Below are 17,818 nucleotides of genomic sequence, written 5' to 3'. Positions count from 1 at the left end.
GTCACAACAGAGAATAGACTTTGTCCTTAAGTGGCTGACTGTTTTTTACAGTATTTGCAGTTATCAAGTTTCCCAGCAAAAAAAAAAAAAAAACCTTAGATAGAGTACTTTTAGATGACTTGAAAGGTGAAACGTGCGCCGAGGATATCTTCTTTGGAATCTGCAGCAGGAAAACGGGCTGTATCTCTGCAGCATATGGGCGGTGAAGCAAGTTTAATCTGGATGCGTCTGCTCTCCCTTAGAGATAGGCTGAGGAGCTGGGCCGTCCGGGAGGGGCTCGGAGTAGAGTCGCCGCTCCTCCACTCGGAGAGGAGTCGGATGAGGTGGCTCGGGCGTCTGGTCGGGACGCCTCCCTGGTGAGGTGTTTCGGGCTCGTCCGACCGGGAGGAGGCCCCGTGGACTGTGTCTCTAGGCTCTGCTGGGATGCCTCGGGATCCCCGAAGAGCTGGACCCAGTGGCCGGGGAGAGGGAGGTCTGGGCCTCTCCGCTTGGGCTGCTGCCCCCGCGACCCCGTAGGCGGTGGACAACAGACGGATGGACGGCATCTGCTCAGAAGCTGTGCACGAAACACCTGAAACAGCCAGCGACGATGTGATCCGTTGCTCGACAGCTGTATCCTTGCGGAGAAACGAAATAGCTCAGCGGGTCAGAGTTGTATCCTCTGTGTATTAAGCCCTTCTTACGGCCTCATCTTCCCCGTGTCTTTTGGGAACTGCAGTCCGCATCGGACACGTTTAATTACATTTCTCACACTGCAGTGAAGACTTCCTGTTATGGTGTTTCTGGTCATAAATGGCCCTGCTATGCATCTACTACATCTGGAAACGCCTCCCACAGAAGAGATGGAAATTTTATCTCACCGAGCCATCGGCAGTCAATTGGTTTAATTGGTTTGCTTTTAGAAAGCCTGAATCCGACTGCTGCTTGGTACTGATCTTGTGACGGCGCAGCCTGCTTCTACATGATCCACCAGTCTCACTTATATTGAATTAAGATGATGTTTTTCTTCCTCACGATACTGATCTTTATACGTTTTGTGTTTTCCGTCTCTCTTCTTTTTATCTTCGAGTAAGCCGATATGGATGGGCACAGGATCATATTTTTGGTCTTTGTCTGTTGCCTGGCTGCTGTCAAGTCTGATGTGGAATTGAGTGAGTTAGTATTCTATTCACACAGCTATGTCAGACTCCACAATCAATCCCGGCTAACCATTAAAACATTAATGAGCTCAGTGTTTGTGTTTGGCAGTGACTCCAATTGCTGTATAGTGTTGCAGAAGTCCCTCTGAAACTCGATCTTAGACATCTTTGATAAAAGGCGTATTTTTCCCTGTTGTCTGTCATCTTTCTCCGGTTTGATTGTTTGAGTCAAGATAGGAAATGAAAGCTTCTCGGTGCAGTGGTTTCAGCTCTGCATGTCTGCAAAAGCACGGGTGCCACTACTTTCCTTCCATGTTTCTCCAAGGGTTTGCTAATCTGTACCTCCGATAATCTCTTTACAACATGGCACTGCTAGACAGAGTGTAGCGACTTGTCTGCTTACTTCTCCTGTCTGTCTGATAGTTGCATGACTCACAGTTACAAGCAGTAAAATCTAAAAAAAAACAAAAAACAAAAACACCTTTCCTGTTTAGACACACATTAAATAACACTTTGATGAAAACTTCCCTGTCCTCTCTGAGTGACAGATGGCCCACCTTTGAATTACTGCATGCTTAGTTGTTTCAGAAAGTCACTTCCGATTGCAGATCATTCATCTATCTCAACCTTCATACTCATTTAATCCAAAGGTGTGCATGGTTTTGGTCTTTTTTGGGGACTCCTCCTGTCAAATATGGCATTTAGTTAAGATAAACTTAATTGGGGAAATTTCTTTGTCACAGCAGTGTAACGGTTTTGTCAAAAAAGAGAAAAAAAATTAAACATGAATATAGAGAGACATTAGACAGAAGATAGCAAGACATCCACGAATAAATAGACAGCGGTTATCCATTTTGAAACAAAATAATCTAAATTGGACGAGAAAATTACAACCTTTTAATTTTTCCTCTCGTGGCTTGTAGCCACGGCTCAGGATTACATATGAAGAGTCTCCTGAGCGGGTTGTCGGTTGTTTGTTGAAACCATGAGATACCTTGCAACGCAGCGTGACTCACTTGAACATAAATCCCTCTCTCACTGTGTTAGTATTCCCCTCAGGCGACTGCCTGCCTCTTCACACCAACAACGGGTCTTTAGTCAACCTGCGTGGAAAATGATTGTTTGAAAACTTTGTCCGACCCCGGCATTGGCCACACGGCCGCGGACGTGTGCGGTGGCCAAACGAGAGCAGCGCATTGGAAACAAACCAGAGAAGCTATTGATTACATGGTAATTGTATCTGGGGACATGTTAGCACTGCTAATTAGCACAGACCCATGACAAGACACAGACGCTACGAGAGTTGTGAGAAAACAGGTTTCATATCATTTAGTGCATGCTAAAACGGTGAAGCTATTTGTTTTTACAGACACACACATATCTCTGTGCACACGTGTGTGTGTTTACTCAAATCAAACGTTTGATTGAAGATGAAATCCGCTTCACCAAACCTGCAAGCTAATGTATAACTGCGTCAGTGCCAGGGCTTGGGCTGTCTTGTGGCTCACTGTGGGAATGGAAATGACCACGCGTCACGCTGTGACATGTTGTCTTCTGCCGAGCATGTGTGCGTCGGGGCAAGTGTCCGTCATGCCTCTGCCAGAGAAACATCTTCCTGCCAACTTGTCTGATGTTGTACTCTGTTTTGCTTAGATTCCAGGGTCGTGACATAATCGAGTCTTTCCTTTCGAGTTTGGCAGGATGCTGGGACTCCACTGCCAGTCTGTTATTTTCTTTATTCATTTTAAGTGAACTGAATAAATCTGTGGTGTTCTAGCTTGACCGTATCTCTCTTATACTGATTCAGTCCGTCCCCGTCGGCCTCCCAATTTTAAACCTGGGATCTTCTTGCTTTGAGGCGAGACCGCAAACCATTCCTGTCATAACTTGTGTTTAACTTTCATCGATAGATTCTCTCGACATGATAATTCATCGGGAGACTTTACGATAGGTCGCAGAGACCTTAAACTTAGGTGTAAACGCAAATAGATGATTTTAAAGTGGATAGTCAAGTATTTTCTATCACACTTTTGTCCCTTCATTGCATCTTACTGCTCTTCAGCTTCCCTAACTTGTGATGTTCCATTTTACATTTTCATGTGGCAAAGACCACATTTTTCTTGCATTCGAGTGAAGTTGTGTCTACCCATTTTCTCCCGTGTTGATTCTGAGAGGGTGACTTGTGGCTGCAGGTTCTGGTTGATGCACAGGGCAAAAATCCTTGTTGTCCATAACAACACACTGACTGGTAGTCTTGAGAAAATAAGACTCCGATGGCGATCTCGTAAATGGATCCCCTTGATTTGAGCTAAATGAATGTAGATGTGAAAGCCTGCATTTGCAAGACAAACTTTCACTGATTTCCTCATAGCTGAAGTTTACTTTTGCAATCTATTTGCATGAACACACAGCTCGGGGCGGCGTGACACACGGGTTTAAACCCGGTTCGGTTCCCGGCTCCTCCTAGCTTGTCGAAGGGCTGTTGAGCAAAACACTGGACCCCTAACTGCTCCCCTGACGCTTTTAGGTGGCTACCTTCTGCTCAGGGTGCATCCATGATGGGTTCAATTTAGCTGATGCTGCGCTCTGTGTACAACTAAATGTCACAAGAAAGATCTTTCTTTCTAATTGTTTTCTCATACTAAGTCGTCCATCCGGGCAGCTCTTCCACGTTCCATGTGTTTGTTTCTTACTCACCGACTTCAACATTTCAGTTGCTCCCGCCTTTGCGTGGTCATCTTCTGGTTCGTCTGTGTCTGTAACAACCTTCACAGTGTTTTCCGTCCTCCTGTGGATCATCTCAGTTGTACAGCTTTACAGCACGATCCTCCCAACTCTACAACATGAGAAGGGGCTTCTCCATCTTCTCCTCCTCCTCGCAGTGGGAGACATGAAACGTTGCCCGGTTATGAAACAGTCAATGGGGTGTTAAATATGATGAAAACTGCCGGTGTGTCTGTCGGGCAGAAAAACACCCGTCATTTCTCAGGCTGCAGGGCGCTGCCGACGCATCTGTGTGGGCGTCGGGGATGTAAAGAAAACACAACACACACAGCGGTTTGCGCTTCAAAAAATAGGGCTTTTGCGTTGTACTAATATTTAGGGTGGATGCTATAAAAAAAAAAAAAAAAAAAAATCCCGGTCTGCAGTCACACGTTCAGGATGAACCTGCGAGGAAGAAAAGCCGCTGAGTTCAAGTCGGTGCCAAGGAGAGCCGCGGGTCATGTGACCGCACCATGTGACACCAAGCTTGTGTTGACTCAAACAGTTGATGCTTACAAATGAAGACAGGCTCAAGTTTGTCTTCCTCTGGTGAAGTGTCTTCAGGAAAAAAAAAAAGTGTATTATATCAATTTATAAAAAAGAAAAGGAAGATTTCGCCACCATACACGCTCTGGTTAGACAGTCCGGAGAAGATTTCTCCTGCCAGGACAGGGCTTTCAGAACAGTCTGACATGTAGTTCTTCAGAGTTGTGTTCTGGTTTATTTTAAGCGTATCACTTTTCAGGATTAAACTCCCTGTTTTCACAGAGCACTCCGCTGTGGTCCTGTTTAATGTTTTTCTCAACATAAGTATGTCTAAAATGTGTGCGTTACTTTTTTTTACTGTTTCACTAATTGCAGCCTTTTGCAGGTTTCAAAAAAAAGAAGCTTTTGAAAAAAATACCGGTGTAGAATCTTGAAATTATGTTACTGCGACAACTCAGTTAAAAACCCGTTAACAAAGTTGTCGTCGAGTGGATTTGCGACTAAAAGGTTATTCTAATGAATGTTATTACCCTCTACTTTCTTTTGAAAGCACATGACCCCCCCCCCTCCAGGGCTGAGCTGTAGTGGAGCTATTAACTGCTCCTCTTCCCCATTCATCGCCCCCTGTGTCATTGCCTTTACAACCCCTCTTTTTCCCTCTTCCTTTTATATAGCCCTTAATTTAGTCTGGGATGTTTTTTGAGCGAACACAGCCTCCCTCTTTGTCTTCCTTATCGTCCTCTGGTAGAAGCGTCAGCCACCACAGTGTTGTAGCCGCTGCCCGTACAGACGCTACTGTTTGTGTCACAGTTCTACTTGTGATTATCTCCCTTGAGTCGGTCGAGTGTGGGTGGAAGCACCGAAAGAGTCAATTAGTTTGCATAGAAAATATGTCGCTCGCCTTCTCCGAGCGTCGGAGGAGTCTCTCCCATGTGCCGTTGACGTCGGTCCGGAGAGTCTCAGCACCGCAGAACTGCGGTGGAAGTGAAAAGGTACAGATGTCGGGGCGTCGGAGGAGAGCGGCTGAATCAACAATCATAGACAACTAGACCCCATGTAATCTCACGGGGGAATTTCATCGGTTTTTATTTTTTTTTTCCCCACGAGAAGTTGAAAGTTCCCATGATTGGTATTGAATATCAATGCAGGTCTGTTTCATAATATTTTCACAGTGCTGGTTGTTATTGATAGTTTTCCAAAGTTTTCTCTTCTAAAGCAATATTCTGTATTTTTCCAAAGAGAGGGCTAACCTTCGTAGCACTTACACTGACTGTGGCAAGCGATTCGGAAAGAGATTTTTGTTTTGCTCTATAATTTTCTCCAGTTGTCTCGTACAGTCAGGCACGTATTCACCTGTAAGTAACTGTGCCACAAGCCAAGACTAATTGCTTCCGGGGAAAGTGGGGGACTGGATCTGAGTGCCTGGTCTGTCACTTGAATTAGGCCGTAGACATTGGAGTCACAGAATTACTTTATGGACAACGCCCCATGAGACCACATGACCTGAAATCTATTACATAAGTGGCGAGTTATCTAATATCTAACTGCAGAGACCCGATAACAGACTTTGAATAGGTCAAACGCCTTGGTTCTTTTTTGGCGGATTGTGGAAAATATGCAAAGGAAGCAGCGGGGGCGCTCACACGATACCCGCTGCAACAAAGATATTTCAACACCGTCTGATGCGAGACCTGGAAATCCTCGCTAGAACTTTCCTTCACTATTCATGGGATGGGCCATTAGTTGTTGTGCAGCGGAGGCTCTGAGTACCTCTTTTCAACTTACGAATCCTCCTGACTCAGGCCTTAAATACTGCATACATGAGGAAATACTTTCGCTCGAGTCTTCAACTTTCTCCCAACTGGGCGGGCGGTCTGCCGCAGAGCGTTTGCTGAGCCCCCTGCAGACAGGCACTGCACAGCGGGCTTCGCGAGCAGCTTGACCCAAGCCGACGGCGTTCAGGTGCTACATGAAGGTCACATTCACATCACTCATACTGAAATCGGGTCAACTAAAATTGTCAGGTGTCTCCAGCAGGGCGGTCCAGTGCAGTATTTATGAATGGTTAGATAGTCACCAGGATTACATGGTGACTTATGGGTTTAGTTAATGAGAGAGAATCAAACATCACTCACACAGTATCACTACATCCCTGTATTTATTGTCCAGGAGGCTGTGCAGAATCAGATTGCCCCACGATCATCGCTCTGGGTGTGGCGTTCTGCATCCTCCAGCCTCTCCGTGTGCATGTTACTCCGCAGTCTACAGACCCATTACTGGCCACGAGAACAGATCCGTTCATGCATTGCAGCGATGCACTCTGTGCCGTTACCCTGACAGTCTGCTTTATCATTCACCACAACACACCGGGCTGCACGGCAACACAAGAAATTGACATATCCCTCTCTCTAAATGTCTGTAAGTGACAGGCAGACATGATGTCTTGTCTAAAGATGTAATAGTTCTTCCTCTGCTGCAGCCATGAGGGTAGTGCACCCGCTGTCGTTAGTGGGCCTTTGTCTTCAAACACGGACAGATGTCATGTTATCCTCGTACCTCGTCCACCCCGGCTCCCATATGTCAGATTTTTACTCGGATAAAGTGCCACTGGTTTGATTCACTCAGCGGTGATTTGTATGTTATGATGGTAGCAGCTGTTGGGACTTCAAACGGAGGCGAAGGACAAACCATGGATCCACAGACGTCGCTTCACGCCCGGATTTTGTTAATTTTTAAAGAGGTAGTCATCGAAGTGACATCACTCGAGGAAATTACAATCTTCTAGAGCTACGAAAGGCCAAAGCAGTTTTCCCTCTCGGAGGTTGTCCTCGAGACCTGAAAATAAGCCATCGTTTACTCATTAAGGATCCAAAGATACCAGTGGTTTGGCTTGGTGACTGAAGCAGGAACATATACCCAGGTGATAATAAAAACTGCATGATGATGGCGCATTTCTTTGATAGTGTTATGACTAATGTCCTCGTACTTCATCTTATTTGAGACTAATGCCGTGCCCTCATGGAATCAGACCGATGCAGAAACGCATCTTCCACACAACAGCAGGATGGCAAACAAAACAAACATGCTTGAGCATATGTTCCTTTGTTGATGACACCTTTCTGTTCGTATTTTTATTGCAGCCTTAAAATTGACATTGGGAAAGTGAAAATTTCACAGTGAAAGGAAAAATGTCCTCAGTGTTTTTTTTTTTTTCTTTTGTGAAAAGTTGGTTAAAAGCCATAGGTGCTGGTACCGTAATGTCGGCTATCATTTCACACTTTCACGTCTGCTGTGCTGTTCCTATTTGCCAGAATGACATCGGGTTTGCTTTTTGCCCTCAGCTTGATTGTAAATTTGCTTCTAGTTCTTTTCAAATCATAACTGAATCTCTTGACACACACACACACAGACAGAAGCCTGAGTTAGCATGTGAATGGTTGTCAGTTTGCAGGCCGATGGTCTTTTTAGCCTTTGGTGCTGCAAAGCTGTGTAATTGATCAAAAAGATCCAGTCCCTTTATAATCAATCCCACAGTTGTCAAGATACTTCAAAAGCGGCTTATTTAATAAAAGTTATGCAGCACCATTGACAGACTGGCTGTCTAGTTATCTAAAAGTTTCCTCAATCTCTAAATTATCCACAAATATCTCATGTTTTTTTTGTCACCGGCACGTGGTTGGAAGTTCAGCCAAAGTGAAGAAGGAACAGCAAGGTCACTGGATTTACCAACGACAGCCTCTGAACTCTCAACAATACCAGCAATGTTGCAACCGAACTTTCGCACAGTTAAAAATGTCCGAAATATTATTTGGCATACGACGGGATTTTTATTAGTGGGCATTTTCTCAGTACCCCGTTCCCTGACGTGTAAAACATTTCAGAGGAAACAACGTTTTCAGGGCTGTGTGTTCATTGTGATCCCTGCTGATAAGAACTCATGCACCAGGGTCAAACACTGAGGTGGTAAATATAGAATATTTAGTCAGGAGCTTCCCCTTTCTGGATATGCAATGTGTCAAAGTCTCTATTGTGTGTGTGTTTGTATAATTTAGCACTTTAAATGGGAATGGGTAATTATGACCTGGCTAAGTTTTATCGCTGTGTCACTGACCTGAATGACGCCAGACCCTTCTGTTTTTGACACACACACACACACACACACACACACACACACACACACACAGAGCGGAGTGAGTGGATAATGATGGTGTGGGTCCATCGCATCAGATGTGAAGTGGTTCCTTCCTCCTGCCCGAAGGAAAGTTCATGTTGCAGCAACATCCTGGTGTGCCGTCATTCCCGCTGTACAGGCGGATGGACGGGCACACTGAGCCTTCAGTGTCTCACCACAAGTCAGGCTCTCACAACACCAGAATTTCGCATTTTGATGTGGTGCTAGTATAAAGACTATACAGTTCCTCCTTCCGGACCACGGCCTAAGCGATGGTGCAAAGGCAGAATTTTGTCGTTTGCAATGGACAGGCTGCAAAATAGTGCCCCTTAAACACTAGTCAACGTTAAAGTAAATTTTAAATATCAGCAAAAACAATAAGACAAGAATACGACTCTGCTTCCTTTCGTATAAACATGATGTAACCAAGAACCTGAGAGACAAATAAGATTAACGTGAAACAAAAACACAAATCCTGTTTTCATTATAAGCGGAGTCTGTCTCAGTTGGCTGAGGACGTCCTGGCTGCACCTGATTGGATGGACAGTTTGTGGAACATCTGCATCTGGATTTTAAACCCGAACCAAGACGGCCACGGCAAGCCCGTCTAACCAATGAGGTGGTTTTTAGTAGTTTCCGGTGAGAAGTAAGGCACTCGCTGTATGTATCGCTCTTTACTCCACATCATCTGTTCATTTAGTCCATTTGCAGATCTGTCCTGTTGGCCTCGTGACTTGTAGCCTCCGTCACCTCCGAGTCACCGCCATTCAATTTTCTTTATCGCCGCATCAGCCGACATGTTCCTGTTGAAAAGTTGATTGCAGATCAGTTTTTTTTTTGCATTTCTTTGTACATTCAGATTAACGGCTTCAACGCGTATCAAAAGCATCGACGGCCACAAGAAGGGAGTCCATTTCCGTAAAGCCACTCGACTTTTCCGACTCCCTCCGAACGTAGCGCACGTTTGCGTCATCGTGTTTTTGTCCTTTGGACACGGGCTTGATCAAATTGGGTCAGGTGGCATCTATTTCTTATCCACCGTCTGGCAGATGGTATTTCTGAACATAAAACGTCTCGTTATACTTGACACTGCGTATTGTCATGGGTATAAAAGCACCCTTTTGGAAGATGCTTTAAATCCCCGCTTTCTGTGACTGCGGGTTCTGAGCGAGAGCCGCCGCCGAACGCTCTGCATAGAAACGTCTGAAGTTTTCTGCGTGCTTTGTGTCATTCTTGGCGAGCCCTCACCTCGTCCCCTGCTGAGCTTGCTGACCCACTTTTGCATTATGTCCCATCTTTCAAGCCCACACGCACTCAGAGTCGGTGTTCTCGACGTTTTTTTTTTTTTTTTTTTTTTTTTTAATCCGAGAACCTCATGTCGATCCTTGCGTTTCTTTTTTTTATCCTGCTTCAGATTTGAATAAAGACTGACCGGGACCAACAGGATCTTGGTTTTAAAGCCTGCATGCTTTCTATTTCATTTATTGGGTCAGCTTGATATCTGCCTTTATCAGCGGGAGACTAATAGTCGGGTCAATTGAATTAGTATCATCAATGCTCGGTTGTGACAGAAGCCAGCGGACGGTTGATGGCAAACCGGTTTCATTTTATTGGACGAGAGCAGGACGTTATTATTAGTTGAGGCCGGCAAAGATAAAGACAATATTGAGGCCGGACAGAATGAAAATATCGACACGATGGCAGAATATAAAGCCGGATTTTGCACTTCACTGATGTTTCCCTTCACTGTCCATGTCGGAAATGACTTAATGAACACGCTGACCCTCTGCTCTCGCTCTCGTACCAGCGTGTTTGTTTTCCCCTGCTGGTTCGCCTGCTGCATTTCATGTAAAGGGGTATCGGAGTTTGCAGATAATTTGCTAAATATAAGCGTTTCTCACTACTTCTAATGCAGTCTTCACACTTAGTTCAAACAACTTGATTCTCTGAATAAATCTCAAATCTGACTGTGTTTCAGGCGTGTTTAAAAGGGATGAGGTTAAACTGATAATCATTGACAGTGAACTGACGGTCGTCCAAAAGTCAGGGCTTTCAGTTTACCTGAACATTATACTTTACACTTGCACTGCTCAGCAATTTTGAAAATCCAACTGTTTTTGAATCTTTGTGCCTCTGACTGACTTTATTCTCTGACAGAATTGTTGGAAAATGCGTATCCCACCGCACTGTCAGGCGATCGCTATGTAACAATTACAAATACACACATTCTCTTAACATCAAAAGGTAAAGCAGGGTATTATATTTGGGAAGGGGGGTGGGGGTGGGGGTGGGGGGTGGATCAGCATGTGGTTTCTGAACACACATGGCAGGAGTTGAAGCCGAGGGCAGGGATGGACGTCACTTTGCCCGGAGACAAATGTTTTTCAGAGCCCATACTGTACCAAGAGAAAAGACTGCCAGTGCTTTGTGTGCATGCTTTCTGATAGGCATGTGTTGTTGGACAATGGTGTCTCTATGTTAGGCCTCTCCTCAAGGATGAAATTGTTGCTTGTCAGTCTTCTTGTCTCTTTATACTTCTCATTCTCTCCCTCTTTCCCTGTTTTCTCTCCCACCTCAGTAATACCTCTTGTTTTACACTCGACAAATAAACTGGCTGAAGTCTCTCGATCTACAATCTGCATATGCGGACATTCCAAAATGGAGAAATCGGCAGTAACCTTTTATTTTATCTTTGTAACCTGAATTGAAGTCCTTTACTTTTTTTGCGCAGTGATTGTGTACATTTTCAAGCGTTTTTCTTTTCAAGAAAAGGAAAAGGTTACCTATCGTGGCAAATACAAGATAATGAGCTCAGTCAACCTCAGTAAGACGTGTGCGTGCCGTCATTTGCACATCCCAGGCAGCAAGTCCAACGTGGGGTATTAAATGAAAACAAATCGCTTCTAAGGCCCGTGGGTTTGATCCGACCGTCGGCAGCGTCCGCATACTTTCTGTGTGCAAAGGCAACATCCAGGACAGACCTTTAGGAAATGCAGCAGTATCAGGGCGTGTCTCAGATGGGAAGGGCTGTTAAACGGAGCCGAAGACGAAATGTCATGGTGTGACAACAATGTGAGGAAAAGCCAAAAGAAAACAGACTCTTGGAAATGCAAGCTCGCACAAAAACAAACAAAAGAAAAACCGTCATTAATTAACGCATTTCTGTTCAGACGCGTTGACTCGAACCCTCAATCCGGGTCAGTCCACACCTGTGATGTGACGCGAAGTCGGGAGACGAATCATCAGCCACTGCAAAATACGGAATAAACATTAATCACGTGAACACAATATCACTCCACAAAAGTTGAACGTGTAATTGCTCAGAAAACAATACGCAGCCGTGTGATTCATCTGGATTATGTCGAGTGTCAAGTGACGGTGCTACAGAGCGGCCTCGGCCAGAACCCCTCGCTAAATCACAGCATCTAGTTTCGGTGGAAATCAAATGCAGAAATCTCCGTATTCTTTCCAATGTTTGGGGTGGCCTGGCTGCGCCATTGATCCGCACCTGCTGCAGTATTGGAAAAGGCCTCCTGAGTAGCATGATATCGATAATCCCAGAGTGTGTCCGCATTCTGCCACGTCTTGATTGAGAACATGCTTCAGGTACCGCAACATGGTTTCCTATCAATTACTAGTCAGCTCTGAGTTACACATGGACTTTGTGGGATTACGTAATTCTTAGTCTCCCTACACTATCGTGCGTGTGTGTGTGCGCGCGCGCGTGTGTGCGTGTGTGTGCGCGCGTGTGTGTGTGTGTGTGTGTGTGTGCGCTGCAGTCCACTGAGACTCTGCTGGCTGAGGCGTGTCTTATGATTTATTCATGGACGGAGCAACTCTGTGTTCAGCAGCAGTATGTCTATCAGGCTTTTAAAACCCCAAGGTGCAGCTAATGAACACAAGTTATATTTATATGTTGTACAAAAGGAAATGAGTTTATAACCCTCGGGTCAATGCTTTATGGGAAGCCAGGTTTTAGATGACTCCAATCGTGTTAATATCATGATGATGTATGACTCCTTCCTCCATCATTGATAATTGTTGTTTATCGCTGCGTTAGAGCCACCTGTGGATCCTTGGGAACCCACTGGAAGGAACCTATTTTGCACGACGCACACCCGGTGCATCGGTTGATCAAAAGTGCCGCAATTATCGGCAGAGAGATGTGTGCCCCTGCTCGTGGAACTCCCCAGGGTTCTGAAACATTTAGATGGGTCGCATTAGTCACAGAAAAGCAGACTGACAAATTACTCACATTTTGGCTTTCGCTCAAATGGCTTTCACCCCTTCTTTTCAGGCAACCAGACAAACTGGTGGTGGTTTGGACACGGAGAAGTCGGCGGAAATCCTCCAAGGTCGGTATTCAACGACTAAATTCGCTTTTCGAATGTGAACGAACGGATCGGTCCGAATGTTTCATCGGTGAAAGATTCTTCTCAGGCACTGTTCATCTGTGACATCTAACGGTGTCCCCGTCCTGCAGTCCCACAGCTGGCAGCCGGGAATCAAAAATCCCTACCGAGGTGTGGTGGTCTGGCCCGTTCCGGAGAACATTGAAATCACCGTCACTCTGTTTAAGGTGGGTTACAGATCTTTGACCGACTCGGCGCCGGGCGGCAGGAGAACCGGGGATGGCGGCGACTCCAACCGCTTTATTGAATTCAAGTTGATTCGATTTATCACCGTAAACATGACTTATGTTTACGACCACACATTCATTCGATCAATTCTATTCAACGATAGGAAAGGTAACGGCGCGGGACGTTTCTTTTAGCAATAAAAGGGTGTAGTCGGTGTTTTGGGAAACAGCAGCCGACGCATTCTGCCTCGTTCAAACAAGGAATTTAGGCAGTGTGTCAAAGTGCACCTGTTATTACTTTAGGCTTGAAGAGGTCCTGTCTGATTGGAAGCCCCTTGAAAGCTTTACATTTCCAGAGTGGCTGGAAATGACACACTTTTACAGATGTTATCTGTCGCTGTGCCTGGCTTACTTAAACATTAGGCCCCTGTGCTGACAGGCCGCCTCAGAGAGCCGTCTCCTGTTACCGACTCGCTGTATTTACCAGACCTCTTCCTGCCACAGATACCTGCTCGCTCATCTCCCCTTTCTAGAACAATCACTTGCTTTTAAGTTTGCTGCCGTCTGCACATTATCGCATGAAAAGTGACTAACAATCCGGCGGCTTTTTTCAGAGGGATTATCCTTCGCCCGGACGCCGTCACGATGAGACCCGCTTCGAGTTTCACAAATCCAAGCCTTCGTAAGATCATCCAGGGCAGGCTGTCCTGGCGGCGCGACGGAGAAAGAGGCAGTATCACTGTAGACGTCTCTCTTCCGCAGATACGGAAACGATACTTTCTACGTATCGACGGTTCCGTTTTCGGGACCACTTCCACTTTTCTAATTAAAGTGGGCAAACGGGAAGCTTAAACTGACCCCGTCTTGCCTAATTCTACAGTGTACGCGGATCACCCGGGAGGGAATTTCGACATTTTTTTCCGCACTCGGCAGACGAGGTCGACTTTTATCGGTTATTGGCCAAGTTGTGATGTTCCAGGTCATCATGGCCCGACAAGCCACCAGAATCGTGGTCCAAAAACTGTCGACTTACACGAGCACGTACACAGCTGTTTTTGGATTTTATATCTGGCTCGGCCGATGATCCATTTATTTTAACTCGGTGGTCTCTGCGGAGGCGTGGTTGGAGACGGATCTGGTGGCACCCAGTGGTCGAGTTTGGTAAATTACCCCAGTGTTCCAAGTCATCGGAAAAGAGATGCAGCCTCCTCCACTGGGGCTGTGAGACTTTTTCCCCAACCAGGAACAGAAAGCAACATTATCTAATCAGCAGAATCCATATCACTGCAGGAAATAACAGGGTCGATATAGGCGGGTTTTCTGCCGCCCGTGTGGTTTGACCATATAGCTCTTTAGAAGATCCGTCTGGCCTGAAGCACAGCGGTGCAAACCCCTGGCCTCAGCACTACTGCCAATCTGTTTGCCAGGAGGCACGAACGTATGCCAGCGGGCAACCTCGGCCGGACGCCCACCAGGAACAAACCGCTGACTTTAACTGACAGTCTTTTCTGTTGACACAGGTGAGGGGTTGTGATAAATGGAGGCGGCCGTGTTTTCTTTTCTTTAATTCAAGCCACTCCACCCGTCAGTTGTTACAGTATTCTGTCATTTATTAAAGTATAAAGGTCATTTGTGATATTTTCTTTAAGACGGCGCTTTTCTGTCAGAGGGCGCCGTGGGTTTAATTTACTAGCAGCTATAAAATTCGCCATTAAACCGGAATAAACGGTGAAGTCGACCACGCTCTGCCGCTTTTAGTTGGAGTGTATGTGCGAAATAAAAGAGGACTTCATATTTTAGGGTGAGGCAGCTGGCTGCTGTGTTCAAATGTTGTGGCAGACTGCAGGAATATTGATTTTCATGGGTGTGTCATAAGCGTAGTCAGGAGGAAAGACAGTGTGTGTGTGTGTGTGTGTGTGTGTGTGTGTGTGTGTGCGCGCTGCAGGTTCCCCTTGTTTTGTGGACACACATTGCGCCATCATGATGTAGCCTGTACCGTAACCCTTAGGGGGAAGATGAGGGGGGCTTATTGATATTTTTTCCAATGCTTCACACTAGTTAATTGACCATTTATTATTAACTTGCCAGATTGATGGACACGTCTGTGACCCATTTTTTTTACAGGCGTTTTGCACTCTGGCGTGCTTTTCCCTACTTTCTCGTTGTCTTTTGTTCCTCCTCAGCTCGACAGGCCCAGAGAACACTAAAAACAACATCCAGGGAAAATAAGTCCCCTCCACAAACCTCTGGGACATCTCATTTCCACAAACTTTCAAACAATACAGGCACAACTTTCAAACTGACTCAAAGCCTGCAAAGTTTATTGAGAAGGTCTCGGTCCTCCATGTATCTTCATCTAAACTCTCTTGGCGTGCAGTGAGTGTGCAGGCATCACATCTGTCATGAATACGTAATAAACAGCTTCCCCCATAATTGTCTGCTTTCAGGGCCTGTTCTTCAGGCTTGGTGTCCACAGAACGCTAAAAGGGAAATGTTGGCATGCTGCATCAAGATATTGATTCACAATGAAAAAAAAAATTTAAAAAAAATCACAGCATACCCTTGTTTTTCACAGGGGTTACGTTCCAAAAAGAACCCGCGATAGGCAAAATCCGTGAAGTAGAAACCTTTATTTTTTTCTTACAATTCTTATACAATTAAATACTCTATTATACATCGCTGCTGTCGTCCTCATGTCTTTTTCTTCCTTCTTTATGGAACAAAGGGAAGATTCATTAATCTCGTAATGCCGACCTACAGCCGCATAGCTTTTACCTTCCCTTAGCATGTCCAGAAGTTTAACTTTATCTGCGATAGATAGCATCTTCCGCTGCCTTTTGGGCCCTGCAAGGTGCTTTATCAGTCCAGAGCGTTTTGTCAACATTATGGGTTTTTGCAAGACAATTTGCACGTACGTAATGGAAATTTGGCGTGTACATATTAAACTGCAACGATATTGACGCACAGGTAGAGAAGAGGCGGAGTGACTTTTTAGCCAATCAGAATGCAGAACACACTGCACCATGCAAATCCTTGAAGTAGCGAAACCGTGAAAAGTAAACGGCGTTATAGCGAGGGATCGCTGTAAAGGGAAAAACGATGCTCGTCGGAATCGTTTGCGTCATGCAGAGAAGAGGATGGACCGAGCCTCTCTCTGTCGAGGTTCATGTTCTCATGGTTGCTCCGATTCTGTCCCGAGACCAACTTCACGCAGGATACATATGATGTATAGATTGTGTTGTTTCTCTAAGGATACAGAGCAGATTAGCATGGCCCCTGCGCAAGCATTACATGCAAAGTTGTCAGACGTCTGATTCCGATGCCTTCCTTTGAGACCCGCTCGTCTTCAGCTTAACAAAGCTAGAGATTGACTGTTTATTGCATTTTTATTATTTTTTTTCACCTATGATGCTCTGTATGTATGTAATAATGATTCATATATTTAAGCATGGCATTGTCCTCTGCCCTGCAGGACCCTCATGCAGAGGAGTTTGAAGACAAAGAGTGGACATTTGTCATTGAAAACGTGAGTATCTGCTTATACATGTATGTCTTTGCTCCTCCTGTTGTCTTCTAATACCATTTTTCTGGGGTCCAACTGCCCTGACCTGGCGATGAGAAGATGTTCTTCTCTGGTATTCATCAAAATCGAGATATATCCTACGCCTACAGTCTCAAGGCGGGTTTATGAGCATTACTGTGAAGCTTCTGCCACCATGTGGTCATTCTGTGGCCCTACAAGCTGGCGTCAGGCAGCCGCAGGAACAACAGCAGGAGGATGGAAACCTCAAGTGGCGTTCGCGGTGTTTCCATATGTGATTGACTCCGGTGCCTGGTTACAGACGCCGCGCGCTGTTTAGATAGCACCGGCAGATTCCAGGCGACCGGAAAGATAAACTCTTCACTGCTGCCTGGTAATGTTATTACCAGAGTTCAGTGGAGTTTGTTTCAATTTGAAAGGGATGCAGAAACCGTGTCTGCCTCTACAGTCTGTCTTATTCTTACTTCCTCGGGTCAGGCTCCGAAAGTGTCCTGTATTTGTCTGACATCCACCCGAAGTTGTGGTGATTATGGTTCTTTAAACAAGCCGTTTGAAACCTCGGCGTGTGTCAAAAGTGGCTGTCAGATTGAGAATTAGAGTACGACTCTATGAAATGGATAAACGTTAATGACTCAAGATTTAATTGTCCCCGGCCTAGATGCCTTTGGGTAAATTAGAGAGAGCGCCATGTTCCTTCCAGTATGTTATCATTTTAAAGATGTGCTGCTTGTAGCTGAAGGCTTATGTCTAAGCGGCTCTTTGATTAGCAGTCATCTTTAGTCTTATAAGAGGAGATGACATGTAATGGGAATCTTCGCACAAAGCTGATGTTAATTTTCTGGTATGAGAACTTTAAGTAGACGGAGGGGAAAAGAATACGCCTCTCGCGCCGCCGTCTTTTAAGAATGCGGGTGGAAAAACCGCGAGGTGAGCGGTCCGACCGATTTGACACTTGGCACTTTCTGTCCACTGATGTGGACAGAGTTCAGGTTTTGATCAAAAGCCCGGACGACAAGCAGGTCAGCCGGCGCTCTCTGGTCAGAGCGTGGGAGAAAGGAACGGGAGAGCGAGCGTCCGGGGGTTTGTCTCCGCATACCTGACTAATAGCAGAGAGATCCCAGCTGCACTGGAGAACACAG

At 45.6% G+C, this 17,818-nt stretch overlaps 1 protein-coding gene and 1 non-coding gene across 8 annotated transcripts in view; both read left to right on the top strand.

Moving 5' to 3' along the window:
* ehbp1 (EH domain binding protein 1) overlaps positions 1-17,818 on the top strand; it is a 142,210-nt gene that overhangs the window by 5,118 nt on the left and 119,274 nt on the right. For 6 of the 7 annotated variants that reach the window (XM_086174122.1, XM_086174141.1, XM_086174132.1 and 3 more), the window contains exons 3-5: positions 12,857-12,914; positions 13,043-13,138; positions 16,611-16,664. In XM_086174122.1, the coding sequence (XP_086030248.1) occupies positions 12,857-12,914; positions 13,043-13,138; positions 16,611-16,664 (208 nt within the window). Of the gene's footprint in view, positions 1-12,856; positions 12,915-13,042; positions 13,139-15,184; positions 15,470-16,610; positions 16,665-17,818 lie in introns of those variants that run through there. The other variant, XM_086174149.1, reaches the window with a different exon arrangement.
* On the top strand, positions 16,354-16,459 carry LOC147236788 (U6 spliceosomal RNA). The gene has a single exon (XR_015109036.1). It is a non-coding gene; the product is annotated as a U6 spliceosomal RNA (small nuclear RNA).

The sequence above is a fragment of the Fistularia commersonii genome, chromosome 2 (assembly GCF_037954325.1).
Source record: "Fistularia commersonii isolate RoL2024-O1a breed Wild chromosome 2, RoL_Fcom_v1.0, whole genome shotgun sequence".
In the NCBI taxonomy this organism is placed as follows: domain Eukaryota; kingdom Metazoa; phylum Chordata; class Actinopteri; order Syngnathiformes; family Fistulariidae; genus Fistularia; species Fistularia commersonii.
This window is presented reverse-complemented; position numbering and strand designations above follow the sequence as displayed.